General features: G+C 39.5%; 2 protein-coding genes across 15 annotated transcripts in view; one reads left to right on the top strand and one right to left on the bottom strand.

Annotated features, from left to right (window-relative positions):
- On the top strand, positions 1-19,471 carry ESCO1 (establishment of sister chromatid cohesion N-acetyltransferase 1). Of its 5 annotated transcripts, none has more exons than XM_088676275.1 (12): positions 1-205; positions 2,644-2,852; positions 5,245-5,294; positions 5,398-7,427; positions 8,070-8,181; positions 9,964-10,030; positions 11,431-11,545; positions 12,157-12,288; positions 14,693-14,782; positions 16,234-16,374; positions 17,351-17,538; positions 18,634-19,471. In XM_088676275.1, exons 4-12 carry the CDS (start codon positions 5,400-5,402, stop codon positions 18,779-18,781), a joined length of 3,021 nt encoding a protein of 1,006 aa, XP_088532401.1. In that variant the 5' UTR covers positions 1-205; positions 2,644-2,852; positions 5,245-5,294; positions 5,398-5,399; the 3' UTR covers positions 18,782-19,471. The 5 variants fall into 5 exon arrangements, 4 of the variants coding, with proteins under 4 accessions (XP_088532401.1, XP_088532400.1, XP_088532399.1 ...); XM_088676274.1 differs by having other exon boundaries at positions 3-205; positions 5,190-5,294; XR_015951666.1 differs by lacking the exon at positions 1-205 and adding an exon at positions 13,949-14,067 and having other exon boundaries at positions 2,559-2,852; positions 5,190-5,294.
- Positions 19,472-19,805: 334 nt separating this feature from the next.
- Positions 19,806-24,895, bottom strand: part of GREB1L (GREB1 like retinoic acid receptor coactivator) — a 173,353-nt gene continuing 168,263 nt past the window's right edge. For all 10 annotated transcript variants that reach the window (XM_035125264.3, XM_035125266.3, XM_088676268.1 and 7 more), the window contains one exon: positions 19,806-23,726. In XM_035125264.3, the coding sequence (XP_034981155.2) occupies positions 23,563-23,726 (164 nt within the window). In that variant the 3' untranslated portion in view covers positions 19,806-23,562. The remainder of the gene's footprint in view (positions 23,727-24,895) is intronic.

Below are 24,895 nucleotides of genomic sequence, written 5' to 3'. Positions count from 1 at the left end.
CCAGACGCAGGGAGGCTTTTCGGGCAGCAGTAAGCGTGACTGTCAGGTGTCAGCTGGCAGCGCTTTGGGGGCGGGACTAAAACTATGTCTTCGCAAAGGGAGGTTAAAGCAACAAGACGTTTCGCGCCGCCGTCATACTTCTGGTTTCTCAACGCAGTCTTTCGACTCCTTCGTCAGTAGGCAGGGAGGCCCTAAGCTGCGGAAGGTAATGGGGCCCTTTAAATGTCCAACTGTCCTTTGTCAACAACAAATCGTCGCTGTTTTCTGTGTTGAATGTATGCTATATGGTAATTTATGGACCTGATAGGTTTCTAAAGCCATTTGCACATGCAACCAGTCCATGCAGAATGTAAAGGTAACGGTCCAGTTAGGTCCAGTCGCGAACGACTCTTAAGTTGCGGCGCTCAGGGTTGTGGCACTCATCTCACTTTACTGGCCGAGGGAGCCGGCGTACAGCTTCCTGGTCATGTGGCCAGCATGACTGTAGCAATTGGTCAGGCCAGTCAAATGACCATGCAGCAACAGAGAAATAAAGCAAATAAAGTTTTAATATAATAATAATAATAATAATAATTTATTCCCCGCCCACCTGGCTGAGTTTCCCTAGCCACTCTGGGCGGCTTCCAACAGAACATTAAAATGCAATAATCTATTAAACATTAAAAGCTTCCCTAAACAGGGCTGCCTTCAGATGTCTTCTAAAAGTCTGGTACAGTAGTTGTTCTCTTTGACATCTGGTGGGAGGGCGTTCCACAGGGCGGGTGTCACTACCAAGAAGGCCCTCTGCCTGGTTCCCTGTAACTTGGCTTCTCGTAGCGAGGGAACCGCCAGAAGGCCCTCAGCACTGGACCTCAGTGTCCGAGCAGAACGATGGGGGTGGAGACGCTCCTTAATTGTTTGCAGGCAGGAAACAATGGCATGGAGGGATAAGTTCCGAGGTTCGGCTCCTCCCAACAGGGGAGGCTTCCCTTTATACATTCTTGAACCAGGTCTTTATCCAATCAAAAGTTACAGCATACACTACTCTAAAAGATACATTAGATTCTGCCTAGATACATGAACTGCTCTGGGTGGAGTGTGTGCTCCATTATGGTAGGTTCTGCCTAGTGAAAGGAGAGTGTGTTGGACTTTTACCCTTCCATGTCCTTATTTGGTAATCCTTATTCTACCTCTGTGTGTGTGTACTGGATATGGGGCCTGGTCTAGATCAACAAAATGGCTTCCTTAACATTTTAACTCTCACAATGGCTTCCCTGTGCCCATTGCCACATGACTAAGCCGCTTCTGGCGAACCAGAGCAGCGCATGGAAACACTGCTTATCTTCCTGCCGGAGCGGTACCTATTTATCTACGGTACTTGCACTTTGACGTGCTTTCGAACTGCTAGGTTGGCAGGAGCAGGGACCAGGCAATGGGAGTTCACCCCGTTGCGGGGATTCAAATGATCGGCAAGCCCTAGGCTCTGTGGTTTAGACCACCATATGAAGTGGATGCTCGGGTTGTGAACGTGATCCATGCGGGAGGCATGTTCGCAACCCGCAGCGTTCGCAACCCGTCTGCGCACGTGCGGGTCGCAATTTGGTGCTTCTGTGCATGCGCAAAGCGCCGAAACCCGGAAGTAACCCGTTTGGGTACTTCCGGGTTCGTGCGGTGCGCAACCCGAAAAGACGCAACCTAAAGCGTCTGTAACCCGAGGTATGACTGGAGAGAGAGAAAGAGAGGGAGGGAGAGAGAAATGAGCAGGCTAGCAGGCAGGGGCCATTACTTACATCTGTTCCTGTATGTAGGTTTTATTTTATTTGTTTTTTATCTTATATTTTGGAAATGTACGTCCATGTTATTTTCCTTTACATTTTTTTTGGGGGGGAGGGGGGGGGGCCAAGAGAGTGGAGACCTAAGCTATAGCTTGTTTAGCTTATACCTAAATCTGACACTGGTTAGGGTAAGAATGATGGAGGTATACTGGGCAGCCGATGGTTGCACTCAGGCAGCCATAACCCAGCCGTCCACAAGAAACAAACAATACTTCTGTTTCCGTGTATCTGAAGAAGTGTGCATGCACACGAAAGCTCATACCTATGACAAACTTAGTTGGTCTCTAAGGTGCTACTGGAAGGATTTTTTATTTTTATTTTTCTTGATTGGTTGCTAGAACAGAACTCTGGGGTTTTGAAATAGAACTGACTCTTGTCCGGTGCAGTAGAATGCAGAGAAATGGTTTATTGCATGAATGCAGCTGGGTGGTTATTTCAAAAGAAATACACCCCCCCCCAAAAAAAAAACCCCTCAGTGGGCCTGGTTCTTGTGGGGCAGTTGGCGGAAATCAGTGGAACACTTTGGCCCGGCCTTCCTCTAACCTGGTGCCCTTCAGCTGTTTTTTGGCAAGGATATAATCATTTCCCGCATTCAAAGATAGAATTATTTCAAAGCAGTGCAGCGAAAGGAGGGCTTGTAACCTTTCACTCTTAAATGGTTTTTTCCATAAGTTCGCTTCCTTTCCCCGCACATGGAGGATTGTGAGCGCTGCAATCGGGAACCGGAGATCCTCCTGAAAAACCATTCCAAGCGTGCCCTTGGGCTGGCGTGATACCCGGATATGAGGAGGCGTTCTAGTCGCTTCCTTTTTCTCCCTCTCTCTCTCAGTGTTATTCGGCGCCGGCCGGGTGACATGAGGAACCTGCGCGGGTGACACCGACGCTGCCTCGAGCGGAGCCCTCCCCCTCTCCACGCCACTTTGTTCGCGCGCCGCCTCGCTCGCTGGCCCGCCCGCCCACCCACCCGGCGCCACGGCCCCAAAGCGCCTCGTCCTGTGAGGGGAGCAACTTGGCCGACCTCCTCCTCCTCATCAAGAGGTAAATGACAATCCTCCTGCCCTTCCTCAAGCAGCCGGTGGGGAGGGGCGGGGATAAAACCAGAAAGAAATATACGGAGGCTGTGGCCTTTCCCCGTCGGAGTCTCCCTCTCCCCCTCCAACCCTGAACCCCAGTTCGGCTATCGGGACCCCGAGAGAGAAGGAAGCCCACGGGTGTGCGCCGGTTTCTAGACTATGGGAATTTTGGCTTTGTTGGAAGCGCGAAACCGCCTTGGGGAAGAGGAGCAACGCCTCCCCCCACTTATTCCCTCCCCCCGCCTCAAAACACCCCTTACATTCTTTGTATTTACAAGCCCCTTTCTTTTTCCCATGGAGCCCCGAAGCGGTGCATAGCGGATTAGGGATTTCTGGTGTCAATAGGCAACATGGGCTTGGGCTGCAGTTTTTTAACTACTTGGAAGGGAGCCCCATTCAGCTCAATGGGGTTCGCTCCCAGGTAACATGGCTCTCCCTCCAGCTCCCCGCCTCTCTCTCTCTCACGGGCAAATCTGGCTATTGTTCTGCTAGGTACTAGCCAGGTGAGGGGGAGGGGTGGGGAGAAGTGGCACAAAGCCACTTCTTTGGATCATGGCCATTGCATTGATAAAGGAATTGGTTTGGGAAGCTCCTCTTTAAGGTCTACCATTGTAAGATACCACAACCCAAGATTTGTAGGAGACCCAGGATATCACCTGTTCTGACCCCAAATAGTATCTGATGTTGTGCAAGTGGCATTTATTTAACACAAGATTTTGCCTTCTTCTCGCAGCCCCCCCTCCCTCTGGATCAGATTTTAGGGGTTTGTGGGGAGAGGAGGGAGAAATCATAGAATTGTAGAGTTGAAAGGGACCACAAGGTTCATCTGGTCCAACCCCCTGCAATGCAGGGATCTCTTTGCCCAACATGCGACTCAAACACACAACTCTGTGATTAAGTGTCTCGTGCAAATCAAAGTGTGTGTATGAAAAATATGCAATATAATGTCCGTATGAGGCACTTGGTGATGAAAATGTTTATAATGGCCAAAGATCTATGGCCTTGTGTACAAAACCTGGCCTTTTGTATAAGTCAGGTGGTCTCACAGTTGGGGTAGGGTGGGCTTTTGTGATAACAGGTAGCCTTAGACAATATTGGAATCGCTAATGCTCTAGAGATAACTTGATCCAGGACTTCAGAAGGAAGCTTTATGTGACTTACTTTTCAGTTCAATCTGATATATGCTACAGATTTAATTACACAACAAAACATTACTTCTGGTGGTTGTTGTTGTTGCTGCTGCTCCCAGCATATACCTGTTTGCCATTGCTGGGTGCTCTGTGCACTTACAGGAACTATTTGTTTCAACTATCAAATAAATACTTGTTATGAGAAAAAACCAGAACCAGAAACACATTGTTATCTGTCTATCTAGATTCATCATACTGCCAGATAGCTAAAGTAGTTCTAAAGATATTAGAGATAACCAATATATAAGTAGCACATATACCTCTCACACATCCTTTTTTTAATAAAAAAAGTTTAACTTTTAAGGAAGTTTGTGCTTGTTCTCATTTCTTGCTATTGTAATTAAGAGAAACTTACGCAGGAGACAAATTACCAATTTTTCCTCTTAAATTTGGTGACACTAATAGTTTGAGTCTATAGATTTGTTCCTGATCAATCAGTGGTAAGAAAAACATAGGTTTCAAAAGGAGACTTGATAACACACAGTATCCCCCCACCCCCAAAAAGCATGCTAAATGGCAAAAATAAAAGAAATTTCAAAATAACTTGTGCACAGTAAAATGGCATTATTAGAATCTGAAGTAGAATAAGGCCTGGAGGTTCCTGAGATGGTTAGAAGGAATGCTTATTCTTAAATGTTGATGCTGTGCTTTTCAAGACAAATCCTGTTAAATTTTTATTTAATTTAGAATACTGTAGAATCGAATCTAGAGTGCAACATACAGAGCAGCTTGAAGCCGAGTCAGGCAGGGGAAAGGAACCTGTGACCTCCAGCTCCCATCAGCCTCAGCCAGCATGACCAGTGGGTCAGTGATGTGGGAACTGTAGTTTAACAACAGCTGGAACAACAACAGCTCACCATCCCTGGAATAATTTTGTGCCCTATTTAATTTACACAAAACATGTATATTATTAATTACCCAAAACACTTGCTTATTTAATACTGTGCATGGTTCACAAAATATCTGCAGCTTCCCATAGACTCAGAAAACTAGTTGAAAATTTGAACGCATGTTTTTGGAAATAAGTCTCACTACTGTAATGAAATACAACTGAGGGATAACTGTAAAACACTGTCATTTCCAATAATATTTTGTTGTTTCTGTGTTTATAGGAGATAGGTAATGCTCTCCTTGGATGCAAATTTATAAGGAATGTGTTTTTCACAGATCAGCATATTACTTCAGCTGAGACAGAGTTTATTTATAAAGCAGTACCTGTGAGTAAGCCAAGTCATCATGTTAAACTTTGTATTTAAGTTCTATTTTTTGCAGAAATAGTTAGAAATACTGTATAAATGACTTAATACTTGTCTTTTTCAGAAATGGCAGCACAGAAAAGAAAATCTGTGCTGGTAGAACCCCCTGCTAAGCGGCAGAAACTGGATAAGAATAGTAAATCAGTATCAACTAGCAAAGGAAGAAAAGTGCTTCATGCCAAATCAAATAAAAATACTGTGTTGAAGAAAGAAATTAACAAAGTCTCTACCAAAACTAACAGGACAGCTGTCAATAAATCCATAAACAGATCCTCTAAACCATCCTCCCAAACTAAACGAGCACAGAAGTACTCCAGACAGACTTCAAATGAATTAAAGAAGAAAAGTTGTAAAGCAGTACGTGCGAAACAGACTTCCCTAAAGCCTATAGGAAAATTATCTTCTACAAAAGCATCCCTAAAATCTTCCAAAATAAACCATGGTAACCATCTGAGCAGTACAAAGACTTCCTCCAAACGCACTTCTACAGGGAAGGAAAAATCCAGTGCTGTCAAAAGTAAGACTTCTCATGAAACCAAGAAGCAAAAGAATTCATCTGCAGATATTAAAAAGTGTTCTACTGAAGCTCTGCGTAATAGACGTTCAGCATTGCACAATAGAGCTACTCATAAGAACTTGTACTCTGAATCAAAATCGAGGGCAGAAAATTCCAAAAAGGGTAGAACTACTAAAGCCACTAAAATCCTTAAAAGTAACAAGGTCAACTTTGAGGTTCAGAATTCAAAAAAATCTTGTGCAAAAAAATCAGCTTCTCGAAGCATTGAACGGATGCGGACTAAAACTTGCAGTGACAAAAAAACTTGTGAGTCTGACAAAGGGAAAAAATCCACAAGGTCAACAGATACTAATTCTAAAAAAAGTACTGTTAGAAATATAGAAGAGCAGTTGCATGTCACAAAAGCTAAGGAAGTGTCTTGGAAGGAAACTGTGCAGGATGTTCCTCAGTCACAACCTACTGTTTCACATGATGAGCATCAAACTCGAAGATCACCAAGATTGCAGCAATCATCTAATGTGCCTACCATATCTTTGCGCAGCAGGAAAATTGAAGGAGGACATGCTTCTACTCGAAAGCAATGCATCCAGATGAAAAAACAGGTTCCATGTATTAAAAATGAAAAGCTGGAATCTGTCCAGCCAATAATGGAACAAAAAATCATGAAAAGCGATAAATATAATAATGGAGAAATAGAAAGAACAAGTTTTGAGAAAATTGATTCTCTGAAACAGAAAAAACATAAGGTGGGTTCTAAAATCAGTGATTTGACCACTTCTGAAGAGAAGGTAAGAGAATCAAGACATAATCCTGACTGTAGCCTTCAAGAATCTAATAATGGATCTGTCAACACAACTTCCTGCTCTGTGACATCAACATGCAGGGTAATAAGTAAAGAAAAGGAATCCGTGCATAGAAATGGAAGAATCAGTGTAAAAGCAAAGAGAGATTTTTCAGAGTCTTTGAGTCAAAAACCTGCTTATCAACCAGAGGATGTGATGAAGTCAAAAAAGATTAGCATTCTTGAGCTATGTGAGGAAATTGCAGGTGAGATTGAGTCAGACACTGTGGAAGTAAAAAGAGATCATCCTAATGCTGAATATGGAAAAGAGGAAGAGAGAGATACAGTGGAGTTGCCTCAGACTGCAGTATCTACTGAAGAGGAAACTAATCAAAACTCTCAGTGTAAGCGATTTTTCCCCAGCAAAAAAGGAATGTCTGTCAAATGTACTGTGAATGGCAGACATAGTACTGCAAACAAAAACTCTAAATGGACCAAAATAAAATTAGCAAAGGTTAATCATGTGACCCAAAGTCCTGCAAATTCCTCAAGTACTCCAGCACTTGGTTTGTTAAAGTGCAATATTCCAGAGAAACAACAAGCAGCAGTTGTAGAAATGCACCTTCCAGAAGCCCAAAGGAAACAGGTACAATCAGAGGACAATGGCAACGCAGCACAAGAGCAGAAGTTAAATATACCTTGCTCTAAAGGAATCCAGGCTAAAGATAGGGTGGCTATAGAAAATGGTCTCTCTACCCTGAGCCAACACCATTGCCCTGAGCCAGCCCCAGATGAGGTAATCAGTTTTTAATATTATTGTATGATAATTGCACACATTTATTATACGGTATTTCAGTGTCAGATTAGAAATGTTTTGTGAGGCAGTCTGTGCAGTTACTTTAATATACCACGGTGCAATCTGCTTAAAATGGGTCATTTCATCCCATTACTGCTTTTTCTAAATCATATGAAAAAGCTATTCTGGTCAATTTCACTTTAAGCAGGTGTGCATGGTTGGCTGCCGATGAAATCTTCTAGCACATCCATTGTTGGTTTACAGTACAACAGAAGCTTTTCAAAGCTTCCCTTCAACAGCAAAACCAGACATCTCTGCAGTGTACCACAGCATAATTGCTTTCTGTGGTCAATAGAATAATGTGCAGGGCAGCACCAAGTGCAAAAAGTGGTCCGCAATATTTTTGCCACTAGACTTTTTAAAGCTAATTTATGTAATTCAGTTACTAAATTAAACAGGAATAAATAATGTGAATGATTGTTGTTTCCCAAGTGCTGTACTCTTTTTGTCAGTATTGGATCTATTGTCAGATTGCTAATATAGTAAATTCATATGGGTTTTTCTAAGTCTTTGGTTTGGTAAGGCACATGACACATAGTGGAATAATTTGTCTAAAATGCTATGTTTCAATATTTTCTTTAGGGCTTCAATTTACATTTGGACTCAAGTCCAGAAAGTACGCCAAGGAAAATAATTACAGCACAGTCACCAGTGAAGGAAGTAAAAAAAGAAAGAGCAGAAATAAAACCTCAAGGTGAATCTTAAAATACAAGTTCCATACATTTTCACAACTTTATAACATCTTATTTGTGTGAATTATCAGTAGCTGAATTACAAGTTGTATTACAGGAAACGCTTGATGGATTTGTTCATAAAACTAGAAGCATGAATTGGAAAAGGCACTGTGTATAATTCATTCCAGCACTATGCCCTTGACAGACTAAGCTGAAAGTATCGTCGCAGCTGACTAGCTAGACCACATGTGGACAGCTCACTGGTCTCAGGCTCTCCTTGCAGGAATTACACACAACTTTCCATGTAAATTGCTCCATATGTCCTGCAAGGGAGGCAAGTGCCCCAGGTCTTTAGGGCTGGACCATTAACAGGATCCAAGCGCTGTTTGAGCCTGCAGCTGTGATTTGGTGCTGGTGGTGCCAAGATTGCTTCAACTGGTGAGGAGAGCTGCAGCAGTACCAGATTATTATTTATTAAATTTCTATACCGCCCTACACCCGCAGGTCTCAGGATTGTTACAGCATAAAATCACAATATAAAAAAACAAATTGGGTAATAAAATAAAAACAACCAATTAGCTCCAGTTGGCTTCACATTTCCAGGGCAGCTGGAGGGTCGCAGTGGGTGTTGCAGAGAGAGACCTCTTGGTCAGCAAGACCCTCTGGCCTTTTGGCTCCCAGTTGCTGTTGAAAATAAAGAGGTGGAGTTAATCTAGTTCAGAAAGCAGCTCAGAACTGTGTAGCTAAGTGATAATGACTCGCTTGGAGGCAAAATGAGATTGGTGTCGTACCGACTGAACCTTAAGCCATTTGTACATGGAAGAGCAAGCCTAAACACAATCATGTGCTGTGTGTGTGAGAAAATATGAATGTATGTGTGAATGGCCCCACCAACCACTAGTCCAGGCCCTAACCATCACTGGCTTTGGCCATGCTGACTAGCATGTGACTGCCAACTGCACATCCACTGCTGCATGTCCTTGGGAACAAAAGTGTTGCCCACCCTTCCAAATAACACACAGCGGTTGATCCCATTGTTCTTATTTACCAAGTTCACATATCTTTGAATGGATTCCCTGGTATGTTCAAAAATTGTTCACCTCAAACTATGCCATTGCTGACAAGACTACTGCTTTTACCTTACGGTAGTATATCACCTTAAGTATAATGCTGGTCTTAGTACTACATACTAAGTACTAAGCTCTTTGGCTACATACTATATACTGCAATTCTTTAATCATTATTAGAAGTGCTACTGTGTTGGCAGTTGTTCCTTATCTTAATTTTTGAGTCATACAATAGTTCTGATGCTCTTAGTGTTCTCTACTTTTACAGGAGCTATCTTGGTGAAGCTTCGGATTAGGTCTTTCTTAGTCATGTTGCCTGGAATTCTTAAGATTGGAGATGCCAGGGATTGATTTTGGCATCCTGTGCATGAAAGCTCTCCCACTGAGTTCTGCACCCTTTCCATTTTTTTAGATATGCAGACCACACAAAGCAGCTGTAATGGTTTATATTGTGTTCAAGGGATTATGTTTGACTACTGTATTCTGAATCCAACTTTGCATTTGGTTACAAAAGTTTTTTAGTGGCCAGATATAAACCTTCAATAATAGAAAATTGTATGTTGTAAGGCAAAATTACACAGAAAATTGATTTATTTTAGGTTAATATTTGTGTTTTATTTCTGCATGTCTGTCATTCTCTGCCATCAAACAGATAAAATCTCAAATACTGGGTATACATGGGATATTATATATGTGTGTGTGTGGAAGTAAAGTAACACATTTATTCCTTTATAGATGCAGCTCCCAAGCAGTTGGTTCGGACTCTGTTCACAAATAAAACCTCTGAGACAATTGAGAGCAGGTATAAATTAGTTGCATTGCTTGTTGCCTTTGTTCCTGCAGTGAACCTTTTAAAGCATGTATTAAGCCCTTCTCACCACAACTATTGAAATAAAATCATAGAATTGTAGAATAGTAGAGTTGCCAGGGACCCTCGTCCAACCCCCTGCAATGCAGACCCACAACCCTGAGATTAAGATTCTCATGCTCTACCGACAGAAGCTGTTGATGCAAGAATACCTTCCTTTTTGTATTGCTCTTGGTTTTGGAAAAAGAAACTTTTAAGTGGCTGCAGACCCTGTATTTTCAGGCCTCTAAACTCATGGGTATTCTTTCCTCCTGGTATGATCAGGCTCTGCCAAGACTAGTACTTCCCCCTGACATTCCTATGAAGACTCTGAAACAAATATAGCTGCTTCCCATACTTTTTTCGTATGCAAGCCTTGGTTCTTGCCATAAGCTATTCTGTATTTCAAGTAATTAGAGGTTTCAAATGTTAGAGGTTGCTATCTTTTATTATTGAAGTATTAAACTTTTATAGACTTAGTTATGGCTTCCAGTTAGCCCGTTAGCTTATTGAATATAAATGCAATTATTCCTTATGGGAGTTGTATGCAATTTGTATTGACTGAAGTCCCGAGTGATGATATAATTAAAGGCTTGCTATTGAGAATTAAAATGTTCATAACTGTATGCATCCATATTGTTAGGATAAGCAGGACATGCTGAACGGTGCCCTCTCTAAATAGGCTCCGCTATACTTCTTCATCATTCATAGTAAGGAAAGGCCCCCCCCCCATTTCCCATAGATATTTCTGATAGTCTGCCATGCAAATGACATATTAAAGAGAAATCATTCCTCTCCTGAGTTTCATCCCCACCCTGTGTCTTTTCCTAAGGCTACATTTTCCACCACCTAAACTGAGAAGAAATGGGAAGCTGCATGGAACAACCTCCATTAATGTTGTACTGCTTGCACAACCCACTGTGAATCATAGCATGGTAGTAATAGAACACTAGTGCAGCCTCCCAAACCCAGCAGGCTGGCTTCTCTCACTGAACTTTTAGAAAGCCAGCAAGTTCGTTAAGGCTCATGGGAGAATCATGATGGGGTTGGTCAGTTGTGTGTGGTCACCTGGAAGCAATTCTTAGTTGGCCGAGCAAGTGGTTATTTACAATCCTGGTCTATCAGATGAGTGTAGGATTTGCACTTGTAGATTTTGCTTGTTTTTTTAATATGAACCATATTTTTTCAACAAAGCATAGCTAAAGAATTTTAAACAATTAAAGTTTTTTTGCATTAAAATAGGTTCCAGTTACCTTGGTTTAATATTTGAATTTTTAGCTGAATTTAACTACATATTAAAATATATAGAGAAGTAGGCAACATATTGTTTATTTGAACTATTTTTATACTTAAAGGACATGTTTGCCAAAGATTGCCTTAGCATCAAAATGTGGTGGTTTGCTTTCATCTGAAGAACATATTCGAAAACCAAAAGATGTAGTAAAAGATAGCGATAAGCAGCTGATCATAGTAAGTATTGTGCATTGTAAGTATTTTTATGTTCTTGTGCATAATTTTAATCAAAATACATTGTGTCTAAGTTTCACACAGAGTGGACCCATTGAAATTAATAAACCTAAGTCTGCTTTGCGTAGGACTAGCGTTGGCTACAGCCCACTGACTACCCACCCACCAATGTCATGGATGACACTGACTTTTATTCCTCCTAAATACATTGATGGTTATCATTTAATTATGTAAAGAAATGTAAAGTGCAAATTTGGGGATTAGGTCACAGAGAGGAAAATCGTGCCTTGTGCTTCTGACTCTGGGTGCCCAGATTACTACTGACAGGTATTGTTCCATGAGTGAACAAAATATAAACTCGCCTCCATCCATACTCTCTCACACATTAGGATTTTGCTGGTTTGTGTATGTAAAAACAAAATTCAAACAAATCACTTGATAGAGTACACTTGCAGAAAATCTTTTCCTCATAGTAAAGGAAAGTAGTGTAAATTTAAGCAACATGGAGTCAGCAGGAGTTCATGTTTTTGTAAACTGCCTATTGTGTTAAGAAACTTTGTTTAATGTGCATATTACTGCTCCTGAATGAGCACTATATTTACTTTTTAATATAGGATGCAGGACAAAAGCGGTTTGGAGCCATTTCTTGCAACATTTGTGGGATGCTCTATAGTGCTTCAAATCCTGAGGATGAAACTCAACACCTACTCTTCCACAACCAGTTCATAAGTGCTGTAAAATATGTGGTAAGAACATTTCTTTCATATAACATTGTATGCTTTGGAGCTTTTGCTATGGATCAACCAGAACAGCATTTACTGTTGGATATAGACTATTTAATAATCACCCTAAAAATTGTAGGCAAGAGTTAGATCCATTTAAATGTGTTTTTGAATGCTAGTCAGTTATTAATGTATCAATGTTAATTCATCATACCTTTTCAAGTGTTTTTTTCCTGGTCCTGGTATTTTTTCCTATGCAGCAATCTTACAGTACTGTATTTGACTTGAGCACTCAAGGATGGACTAATCTAGTCAGTAGTTTCTCTATTTGCATAAAACTGTAAATATGTGTAAATTAGTTACTGTATATGGCCATATTTTCAAGTAACTTGGCTAATAGAAAATGCTAAACTTTGCATAGTCTGACTTTTAATTTCAAAAATTGCATACCAAACAAAACTGCTATTAGTCTAATCATAATGTGTCCCTGTAACTTCCATTAAAATCAGTGAAGTTTGTTTTCTTTATCATATGTGTTACCTTCCGTACATTGACATTGATAAGACCTCCAGGACAACTGAACTGAATTCACCAAGCTACTTAATTTATGTATGACACAAATTCAATCTTTGGTTCAAATCTAGCTTGGGATATAAGAATATTTTGTATATCGTTATAGTTGTACAATTCACAGTCATATAATTTTTAAAAGAAGTAATCATCCACAGATATATCACAACATTTATAGTTTAAAAAGAGGCTATCTGAAAACGATCAGACCAGTATTTGTTACCTACACAAGGTAGTTAAGCCATTTTAGCTTTTTAAAAACTTCTCTCCAGGGCTGCGTTCAAAACGATCACAGCATAGCAATTGATATTACTAAAAAGGCTCTTGTTTCTAGACTCCTGTATGAAAGTACAGGACTAAATTAGTTTTTTAAAATAATAATTGATATAAACTGAAAGCTAAATTAAGGGTGCATGTTGGAGGTTTTGTGACCCAGAAATGGAGCAATAGCCCTTGAAGCTGGCAAAGCACTGGCTTCTGTGTTCATAATGCCTAGTCACAGCTAGCCACATTCTGAACTAACTGTAGTTCCCAAACTGTCTTTGGAGGTAGCCCAATATGTGATGCATTCCATTGTCTAACCTTTTACAAATTCTACCCTCAGTTTGTGATGCCCTATATCGCTATTATTAAGGGAGAAATAAATCCAAAAATGTAGATGAGAATGCATATTAGTAGACTTTGAGGAAGTTTCTTTTAATATTTCTGGGTTTCTAAAATTGAAACCTACCTTTTGAATAGGGTGGAATAGAAGCTAAATACCTTGATGAAATGAACTCTTACTGCTAGTACTGAAAAGGATCTTAATCTGGTAGCCATGGTTAGTTGCTTTAGTACATTATTATTTGTTTGAAAAAAGAGCATGTAGTACTGAAAACAACAGTTCCAGATTATTATTTTTAAGTCATGTTTTAAATTTAGAAGACAGCATATCTTCCAGGGAGTTCCCCTTTCTCCCTGCTTCAAAGTGTTTTGTGTTTCAGATATACGTCACTTAGGCTAGTGAAATACACCATAACTTTCTGCATCCTTTCTGAGCAACATAAACTCTAATTTCTGGCTAAGTCCCATCTTAATAGACTTAAGTGGCTTTTTGTTTTGTTTTTCCATGCAGGTACTGCTCATTAATCACCATCAGTGTGGATCTGAAGAAGATTTAATTACCTAATTTTTGAGTATGTTTAACTTCAGATACACACAGCATAGCAACTTATCCCTTTAGGTTCTTAGAAGGTAGTTATTCTTTTTATAGCCTCATTTTTGTGACTATGATCGTTATGACCAGTTACAAAATGAATGATTCCGTATTTGAACCATTGCATGCCACTCAGTTCATTGAAAACCTCCTGGAGGTCTTTTGCATGCCAAGATGTTAAAATGTAATATTTTGTATTTATGGAGGTAACAATGTTTGTTAAAGAAACTCTGTTTTTAAAATCGGCTCATTTCTGTTCACTAGTGGCTAGAATCATCCACCTGCACATATAGTTGCTCTGCTTTGGTGTTTGGGGTATTGGATCTGATAACCAAGTAGATGTGCCAGTTGTCAGCTACTTTGTCTTAGAGTTGTTTGGGGCAACCACAGAAAAAAGAACAAGAGGAAATTCTGAAGTATTAAAACACTTTGATGGTGTTAATATGAATAAATTAAACAACAACCCAATTGGGTTTGTTGCCTACTAAACAAGATGCAGATTTTAAGGGTGTGCTGAGGGCTGCGGTAGGGGAAAGTGAAGTCCTGTTGTACAAGCAGAAATCCATTCCTCTTACACATAGATCATTTTGCATTGATGCGAACGTTGGGTTAAGCAATGTAAAAGTGTCTATTTAGTCAAGTATTTATTATGTGCTTTTTTAGGGCTGGAAAAAAGAGAGAATTTTGGCTGAGTATCCTGATGGCAAGATAATAATGGTACTTCCTGATGATCCAAAATATGCACTAAGAAAGGTAGAACAAACCTTTAAAAAAAACTCTATTCTCTTCTTTGTTTTTCACATGAGCAAATAGCTTAGTTAAGCATTTGTATGAACTTGGCTCATAATTTCAAGTGCATTTAACAGGTTGGTTCCTGTGTTAACATCAGCTGGCTGTCTCCTAATCAGCACACAAATCAGCAACCAGAAAGACCTATTACTAGTACAGTGGAACCTCGGTTTATGAATTTTCAGTTTATGAACGCCGCAGACTTATCTGGAACGGATTAATTCACTTTCCTTTACTTTTAATGGGAAAGTTCGCTTCAGTTTATGAACGCTTCAGTTTATGAACAGACTTCCGGAACCAATTACACCCATGTTTCAGTTTATGAACGCTTCAGTTTAAGTACTTCGCGGACCCGTCTGGAACGGATTAATCCACTTTCCATTACTTTCAATGGGAAAGTTCGCTTCAGTTTATGAACGCTTCAGTTTATGAACAGACTTCCGGAACCAATTGTGTTCATAAACCGAGGTACCACTGTAGTGTTATTTTAGTGCTCCCTTTTTGGGTCTAGATGTAGATTAGAGAAACTTGAAAATAAAGTGAATGCATAGGGGCTGACTGTTTGTAAACCTTTCCCCGAGATTAAATATCTGCTGCCTCTGACTATCCACATAGACCTGTGGCATTTAAAGGTACGGATATAATAGGTATGAATGGTCCAGTTATTTTAGATAACATCACATTTGCCATGCCAGAGCTTGTTATTGAATAGAAGTATATAACTATCCTGACAGGCCACTGGGGAGCTCTCGAAGGAAAAAATGTAAGAAAAGATTTCTAGTTTACATGGCTAAGTAACCTGGAACTTACGACACTCTACTGTAGAGGCTACTTTTTTGATCATAGAGAGCAAAAACCTGCAATTGAGGTGTGCTGTCTTTCCTCCATGGAAGAATAACATGTCAGAACTTGCAGAGAAGATCTGAATGAGAAAGACTCCTGAAATATAACCTCTCTTAGAACTGATTCTAAGGAACTAGGAAAGCACATTAAAATCAGCTTTGTCATAGGCAATTATTTATTTCATGAAATTTTTGCAAACAAATTTTACTAAGTGATGAAAGAATAAAATTTCAACCATACTTTAAAATCTACAAAAGTGAAAATACTAAAGCAGATTAAAATTGCCTCATAGGAAATATGCAGGGTTTGTGCAAGCACAGTGCCTGAATGTAACAGGATCTCTATTGAGCGTAACTGAACCCTGTTCTTCTAAACCAGGCATCCCCAAAGTGCGGCCCTCCAGATGTTTTGGCCTACAACTCCCATGATCCCTAGCTAACAGGACCAGTGGTCGGGGAAGATGGAAATTGTAGTCCAAAACATTGGGGATGCCTGGCCTAGAACTTATTTTAAAAAATCTTTTTTTACTTGTGAATATACTGGGTATAATTATATTATGCAATTTTTGGCAGGTTGATGAAATCAGAGAGATGGTAGATAATGATCTGGGATTTCAACAAGCTCCTCTTACATGCTCCAGAACTAAGACATTGTTATTTATTTCTAATGATAAAAAAGTAACAGGATGCTTAATCGCCGAACATATCCAATGGGTGAGTAAGGCTGTGTCCAGAACAAGTTTCTTCTTCATTCATTGGGTGGGGTTTTTTTAAGCTCTCTTCATTTTTGTAGTATTTTCTGTGGGTAGGCCATACTATAAAGAGCATTATTTGCAAGTGGCTCAGTCTTCTGAGTAATGTTGAAGGCTGGTTTTTGGCTTTTGTTCAGTTTTTAATTTTTCATATGCTTCTTGACACAGCTAGCAGTAACCCTTTCTGTAATGGGCAATGTGAACTGTTTGAGGAGGGAAGGAGTAGCATACGGGAACTGAAGTCTCAGCCCCACTCACCTCACAGAGTGTTTGTTGTGGGAGAGGAAGGGAAAGGAGAATGTTAGCCAATTTGAGACTCCTTCGGGTAGGGATAAAGCGGGATATCAAACTCCTCCTCCTTCTTCTTCTACTTCTTCCCTTAAATTGGCTGTTAGCTTTATGCCTGAAGCAATCTGGAATGTCTTCTGTAAGTGGGATTACTCAGAATTCTGTCTGTTGCAAGCTCCAAGCTGCCTGAAGACAATGTTCTCTAGTTCTGCTCAGATATCGTAAAGAACATAGCTTGGATGGGTGGGGTTTTTTTAATGAGGTATTTCCTTCTACCCCCCAAAAGTACATCCTAATGAGGGATACTATCAAGATGAATTGTATGCTGCACCAGCTGGGCAGAGGACAGACACACCTGGGGGGGGGGACAGGGGGACTGTTGCAGGCCATATACCCTAATTAAACTCTAAAGTTCCACATTGTAGGAAGTGACTGTTAACTCTAGCAGATGATTTCTCTGTTTGAAACACAAAAGCTGCTTGCTTTTTGTTCTTTTCCTTGTAATAAAAACGGCAACGGTGTGATTGAACAAAATTCTGAAAGGAGGTAGTAATGAGTTAAACATCTATAATAGACAAGTTCACCTTACATTAGCTGTTTTAGTGCACTTTGCATTGGTAAAGTATGCTGAAGCTAGGTTTGTTCTCTAGGGATACAGAGTTATCGAAGAAAAGATACCAGAAGTTAGTTCAGAAAACGAGAAAGTCACATTTGAAAGGCAAAAGGCTTGGTGCTGCTCAACATCTCCTGAACCTGCTATCTGTGGAATTAGTCGCATCTGGGTGTTTAGCATGATGCGTCGGAAGAAAGTTGCTTCTCGGATGTTAGAATGTTTGAGGTAAACATTTATTTTATATTTCAGTATGAAATGTGTTAAGTATAGGACCGGAGTCCCCATCATGGTGCCTGCAGGCGCACATGCACCATCCCTGATACCCACAAGAGCATCTCAGTCCTTAGAATCAAACAAAAATTAGCTGGTTGAAGGCTTTCCCCACCTCTGCTGTCTGTTAAGAATAGTTCCACTTTCTTTCGCCTCTGTTCAGAGTTTTGAAATGCCCTACAATCTTTGCCCTTCCCTTCTCAATTCTAGCCAGAGGTGAGAGAGAATGTGCTGTGGTGGATGTGTCAATAAGGAACAAAAACATAGTGTGTTTGTGAAAGGGAAGTGGCAAGGCACATTTTTAGCAGCAATAACCACAGGGTTCCCCCCCCCCCTTCCGTGAGGAGGGAATAGGAGCTTTTTGGATCTCCTCCCAAAATAAAGTCCCATGAGAGAGAGGGCTGAATGACTGGGGAGCAATTCTGTAGTTCTCTCCATCCAGTTGGATAGACTATTTTTACAAAGCAATTCATGGATCCAAAGCCCAGTTCCTCATGATTTTCACAAGGTACCAGCTGAAAGCCAACATCAAATCACAGATCGCATTGATGTCCTCCACATTTGTGGAACATGGCAGATGCTGCAAGGGGTAGATATTGGAGGAGGAAAGGGAATCTTATTCCACTCTTGGACAGGACAGAAGCTGAATAGTGCCCAAAATATTTAGCATTTTATACAGTCATTTGAATATTCTAAAGTGCTTCAAAAATCAGAATATTAATCTAAATAAGCATGCTTGCAAAACATAAAAAGTAAATAGTCAGCCAGTCACACCTTTCACTTTATGTGCTATTATTGGAAGCCTTCTGTTTCATCGTAACTGAGTCCAGAGAGTAGATAGTCATATTTCAAAAGTTGTGTGAACTGTTGTAATTTCTCTTCTTACCCTCCCACCCGGTCTTTAAGACTGCTTTTTAAAAAACATGGAATCGGGTGGCATTTGATGGTGCTAGTTGTTTCACTTGATTGATGGGGGATTATTTGATCAAATAGCATGGTACCCGTGTATGTTATGTTAACGCTGTTACTTTTTAAAATATCTTTAAACAGGAGTAACTTTATATATGGCTCATATTTGAGTAAAGAAGAAATCGCCTTTTCTGATCCTACCCCTGATGGAAAACTGTTTGCAACACGGTACTTTGGAACTAGTCAGTTCTTGGTATATAACTTTCTCAGTGGACAACAACCTGCTTAGAGTGGAAATTCAATAGCAAAATTATTGTCCAGCTGCAGACAGATATGGGGACACTTCCTAGCAGTTAACTCAGGAGTAGTAACAACCAAAATGTGGTTGCTGTATTTTGTTAACTGTAAACAGTTCAAAAAGTAGGGTAATTTTTTTAAAGGCTATTTTTATATAAAGAATGTATTATATCTATAGTTACTTAGTCATGTTTACATGCAGTATATAATTGTTCATAGTGGACTGTCAACTAGTGCAAGAAGTGTGGTCGCCTTTAAAGTACATTTTGAAGTTCACAATGAAGTAATATACCAGGGCAGTGACAGCATTCCTTTTCATTAAGAGCCTATACATACATATCACCGCTAAAGGATGTTCTACAGCATGACATTCTTTAGTTTCCATATACAGTACATTTTGAATGGAAAACAATGTTTTAAAAAAGACAGTGTTGAATAGATTAGCCTGAGAAGGAGGAAGCCCTGACTTTTTTCAGCAATAGCATACTTTTTTGTGGACTTCACTTTGATACTTTATTCAAAATCCCTCCAATTTCAGAGGGTGCATATGTTGAAAAAACTGCTGTGGCCTTTCTTGACCTGTATATAATGTAAAGTATTTGATAATTTTAAAATAATGTACTAATGTTCAGTAAATTAATCAATGCCTTTGATATGGTTGAATATTAAAAGTTGATTGAAACACTAGTCTGATTATTATATCAAAATGATGAGTTGATTACCAACTATGCTAGCTAAATTTTGAAGACCTAATATATCGGGTTCCTAGTGTCACTATGGAAACTTTCCATCTAAAAGGAGACTGACAACAGTCTCTATCTCATTTCCAATAGTAGCTGGTGCACTACCTCTAGGAAGCCCTACAACATGAAGGCATTGCAGCTCAAAACACCACTTACCTTTACATTGTTAGTGTAACACTGGAAACAGATTTAAAAAGTGCTGCTGTTTCACCAAATAAAAGTTTGATGGAAGGAGATTTTCCACAATTTTAAGAATGACAGACTCTTGAATGGTAATGTGATAACATTAATTGAATTTAATGAAAGAACATTATAAACATACTATAGCCACAATTGCAGACAATTTCAATTCAAACAATAAAATGTGAGGTAGACTGGCTAGTGAAGCTAAATTCACCAAGCTTTGGTTAAGAGAATTTTACATCAAGGATTGCTTCAGACCTGATGAACTTCTTACACAGAGAATGTACCCCTACATAGAGAAAAAGCAGGCAGACAATGCAGAGCAACATATATGATGCCTACACACAGATTTGTTATATATACATATATTGTAACAAATCTGATATGGGATAATCACACTATTGATTTACAGTTTGCATACCTTTCCCCCTAGAAATAAAAATTACCAGTATAGGAAATTGGTCAGAAGTGAAGCAGTCCTACGAAAAATATTTAAACCCTTTTCAGAGGTAACACAAAACAACTGCATAAATTACAGATATGAGTGATTTGTTTTATAATTACAGATTACATTCAATATTAGCCGGTGTCTTAACTACTTATATTTGACAAGTCTACCGGTAAAATAATGCTGGCCTCTTTAATACATTCATGTCACTGCCTTGCTGGCAAGGCTTGTAACCAAAATATTAGATTGTAGCATCTGGTATCTTTTTCTGATGTACTGTCCCATAAAATCATTTAGAGAGCTTGCATTATTAAAGCACATGGATGTCAGTAATTTCTGAATAAATTTCAGCTGGAATTCAACCAAAACTCTTTATTTCTTTGCCTTAGTGACAATGCTTTGAATGTGCTCTTGTCCAATACAGAAAGAAAATAGATGTATCCAGAATCTTTCTACACAAAGCATTCCCCAATATAACAGTAGTTGAACTTCTTTATTTCCAACAATGATTTAAAATATTTCTGCACGCGTTGGTCAGTGGAGTGCACTATAGTAAAAACCCTAACCAAAAACTGCATAAGTGGGGTAGCAATGTGAGTGGCAAGAACTTCAGGCAGTTACTTTGAACTACTACTGCTGAAAACCATGTTCAGAAAGTAGTGTATCAAGTAAGGATAAGAATATGCTGTCAAGGAGATAGTACATTTTTCTAGGTAGAGAATATAGTGCTTAGAAACTGATACCCATAAACACAAACTGTTCTGAGATGGTATGTAGACAGTCTGCTACAAATATGGCCAAAAAACCCCGATTGTGTGAAAAGGCGCTTAGCCTCCAAGTTCTCAACTTACACATATTCTTGTACCTCTTTACCTAGTGTCTAATCACTCTTAGCACATGGAATTTTAAGAACTTAGTGCAAACATCATATATACAAAGATTTTTTGAAAGTTTTTTTATCTGCAAAGTTTGCATTAAAATGGAAACTTTCACAAATTCATCTTATGCGGGAACAAGACCCTAGAATGCAAGTAATTCTACATGTGTCTTAATAGGCTACACAGTGAATACACTAGCCTTGTAGTTCCTAACCGTAGTTCTTACATAACCTACCAAATAAAAATTAAGGTACTCATTAGGTATAAGGCAGATTTTGTATGGGTACAAAAAATCCCAAATAACCTACACTAAAGTAAACAATCGTTCATTTGAAACATGCTACATTTACATAAAGCTATAATAAAATGAACAGGTATGAAAACCATTACTTTCCTTTTCAACTTCAATCAATATATTATGCTTTTCATTATTTGTAAACAGCTTTTTCACAAGGTTAAAAAGTTGTACAATTAACACTTTTGTTCTAAATGCAGTTTGGCAGGTGCTTCTCAATCGACTTCTTGTGTTTAGATCATAATAAGTTTAATGCAAAGAATGAAATTCTCACTAACAAAACGAAAACGGGCTGCATATTTCTTGGTGCAACAAGAAAAAGTGTAAGAATGTCAGTGAAGGAAGGAACCACCAACAAAGTGTCACAGTAGGAAAAGCTGGAAAAATCCGAGTAGGAAAAAGGAAGTGAATTCTATCCATAAATGTTAACTGCATTATGAAGTCCTGCTTGTACCGTACTCATTTAAACTCTCAGCATATTTCACAGCACAAAGTGCTGGTACAAAGAAACCCACTCTTAAAACAATTCACAGCCTATTTAAAAATAGTGTTATTTTAACACCTCTCTCTAATTCAAACAAAGCACAGAGCTTGATCCAGTTAAGCACATGTGTTCAGTACCTAAGGATGAAAGAATTCTACAGACCCCAGCTGAGTTCTGCTGTAACTATTTCCATCAAAACAAGCATGTACTGAGGCAGTACAAGGGCACTTGCAGTAACAGGAGATCTGTGCCCACCTCCCGTATCCCCCTTCTATTTCTGTGCCTTGTATGCTACTTATGTTTAGGACCAAAAGGAACATGTATGTTGCAACAGTAAGAATATGGAAAGTGCTCTCAGACTTCCCATTCCTTCCACTATCTTTTCATGCTACCTGTTTATGCCCATGTGCTTGCATTGGGGAGTTGGGAATAACAGCTATATTGAACTCAGTGGAACACAGGTGCTGGAGTTATGCTCCATTACATCAAGCCCTAAATAGTTAAAATGACCTGGTCAACTTTTCCAGGTGTGCTTAAGACATTTATATATGCGTGTATGTGTATAAACACATAGCTCCTGCTGTTGGTCCCAATTCAGTTGGAAGTTATTTAACTTTGGCTCTCAGAACTGGTGGCTCATCTTGCTTCAGCCATTAAATACTTCATGCTCCTGGTCTATGGTTTGTCTGTATTTCATGGGTTAGTAAATGCTCTCCATAAAAGCACACATATAGCATTCTCTGCCCATAAAACTATAAAGTTGTAACAAGCGAGGCTCCGACTGCAAAAAGAAATAAAGGAACTTCTGCTGTGTGAGAACAAGCTAGAAGGCTGATTTGTCACCTCAAAATGATTTCTGATAGTACTGAGGCTTACATCATTTTGGTGGAGTTTAAGCACACTGATGAGACAATATGCATAAGCAGGCTGGTTGTCAAGATTGATCCATGTGCAAAAATAGGTTCCTGCACGTGGCTTGGCATGCTACCAGAGAGGAAAGGCTGATCACCTACTGAGTTGAAGATCTTTCCATTCAGACCAATAATGGATACCCCAAAAGGTGAAAATAACAGCTGTTCTGACAAACCAGCGTGTGCATACAATGCCTGCCTTACATTCATCGATTTGTTCAGGCTTATGTAGTAAACTTTAACTTTTGTGGAAATTTTGCCAAAAGTTTCAATACATATAAAATCACAAACCTTAAGCTAACACTGCACAGAAAGTGAACAAAAATAATCTTTCAAACACACAATTCTAGGTTACTTTTTGTCTTTTCAAACCCCTGAGTTATACCGTACCAAAAGTACAGATATGAAGAGAAATGGACATCATTCCTCAGCATATTATCTTCAAATAATTCCACGTTCTTACTGTGAACCTCATGTAACACATTCAAGCTGATAGATGCCAAAAGTCTGTTTAATTCTCCTCTTTTAGCATAGTATAAAGTGAACAGGAGAACTTGCCATCCACAAAAATGTTATTCTCCACATCATGGGTCATAATGGGTATGCCATTATGTAACAGTGACCCATGAGGAATCGCCTTGAATCAATTCACTTTTCAGTCATAAAAAATAAAGTCTGGGTTAGAAATTTGGGGGATCCTTAAGAGTAGTGAACATAAATATTGGTTGCACTTTGCTCCACAGTGATTGTACTTTCAAAGAAAGGGGGAAAAGACACAATCCGACTTGTCAGGTTCTGTTCTTTTCCTTTGCCATGTGTTTCCTCTCAAACTTATATATGGCGCCCAGTCAGAAAATAGAGTGGCTTATCATCGCTACTATTAGCAGTCTGAAATTCATCTCTCAGACGAAACTGCCATTCATCTTCCAGCTCTAGGCGGACTATTGTTTGCCGCAATGAGCTCCTGTCTTGGCAAATGACACACAGGGTTGCACCTTAGGTTAAAAAACAAAGGACAGTTTATACCACCGTTTCAATTCCATGTTTGTTTGTTTGTTTTGTTAATTTTCTGATATTTCTCCCTCCTACTTGGAAATATTACATATACACAAATGAGGCATGCACCTTTCCCAGCCTAATTTCAATGTATACAGTACACAGCACTCCCTCAACCCACTTTTTTCAGATTTCCTCCAGGAAACAGCTTTCAGGTTCTACTTCCCAAGAAAGCCAAAAGCCACCACACCGTTAATCATAAGATTGCCCATAATATGCCACTAGTGATAATGTGAGGTTTCCTCAAACACGGTGTATCATCGTAACCTGTGAAACGATCAAGCTCCAACAAGGTGGAACTGCTTTTCCAGTTGCAACTGTAATGTCAAGTCTTAAACGGGAGTTAAGCAACCATATTACAGTCATACCTTGGTTTACAACCGCCTCGGTTTACAAACACTGCGGACCCATCTGGAACAGATTAATTCACTTTCCATTACTTTCAGTGGGAAACGCTTCAGTTTAAGTACAGACTTCCAGAACCAATTACACTCATACTTCGGGTTAAGTACACTTCAGGTTGAGTACTCCACGGACCCGTCTGGAACGGATTAATCCACTTTCCATTACTTTCAGTGGGAAAGTTCGCTTCAGGTTAAGTACACTTCAGGTGAAGTACAGACTTCTGGAACCAATTGTGGTTGTAAACCGAAGTACCACTGTATACCTAACATTAAAAGGCCTAACATGCGTTTTTACTAATACAGTATTCCATATTTATAAGAAGAATTCCCACTTCATCTTTAACCATGCTTCAAAGGCAAGTGAAACAATCAAATGTTTTTTCTACCCTTAGGGGAAAAAGTACAAAAAAGGTAGTTACAAGTAATGAAGCAACTCAACTAACTCAAAAGGGATACTTCCTGAGTTGCCAGAGTAGATTGTGCTTCCCTGGATGTGTCTGCAATGGATTTGGCTTGCAGAGCCTTGACATCCCCACCAGTCTTTTAGGCTCCTGCCAACTACCGGTACCATGGTTCCCAGTTCTAAAAGGCCCCAGAGAAAAAGGAAGCAGCCATGGATGGAGATATCACCTGCCATTACACTGTGACGAGCTTTATAGTTCCTGCATGTAATGACAATGCCATCCCAATCTACTCTGCTAGAA

This window comes from Zootoca vivipara, chromosome 8 (assembly GCF_965207765.1).
Source record: "Zootoca vivipara chromosome 8, rZooViv2.hap1.1, whole genome shotgun sequence".
In the NCBI taxonomy this organism is placed as follows: Eukaryota; Metazoa; Chordata; class Lepidosauria; order Squamata; family Lacertidae; genus Zootoca; species Zootoca vivipara.
Note: the sequence above shows the minus strand (reverse complement) of the source record. Positions and strands in the feature narration are given on the sequence as shown.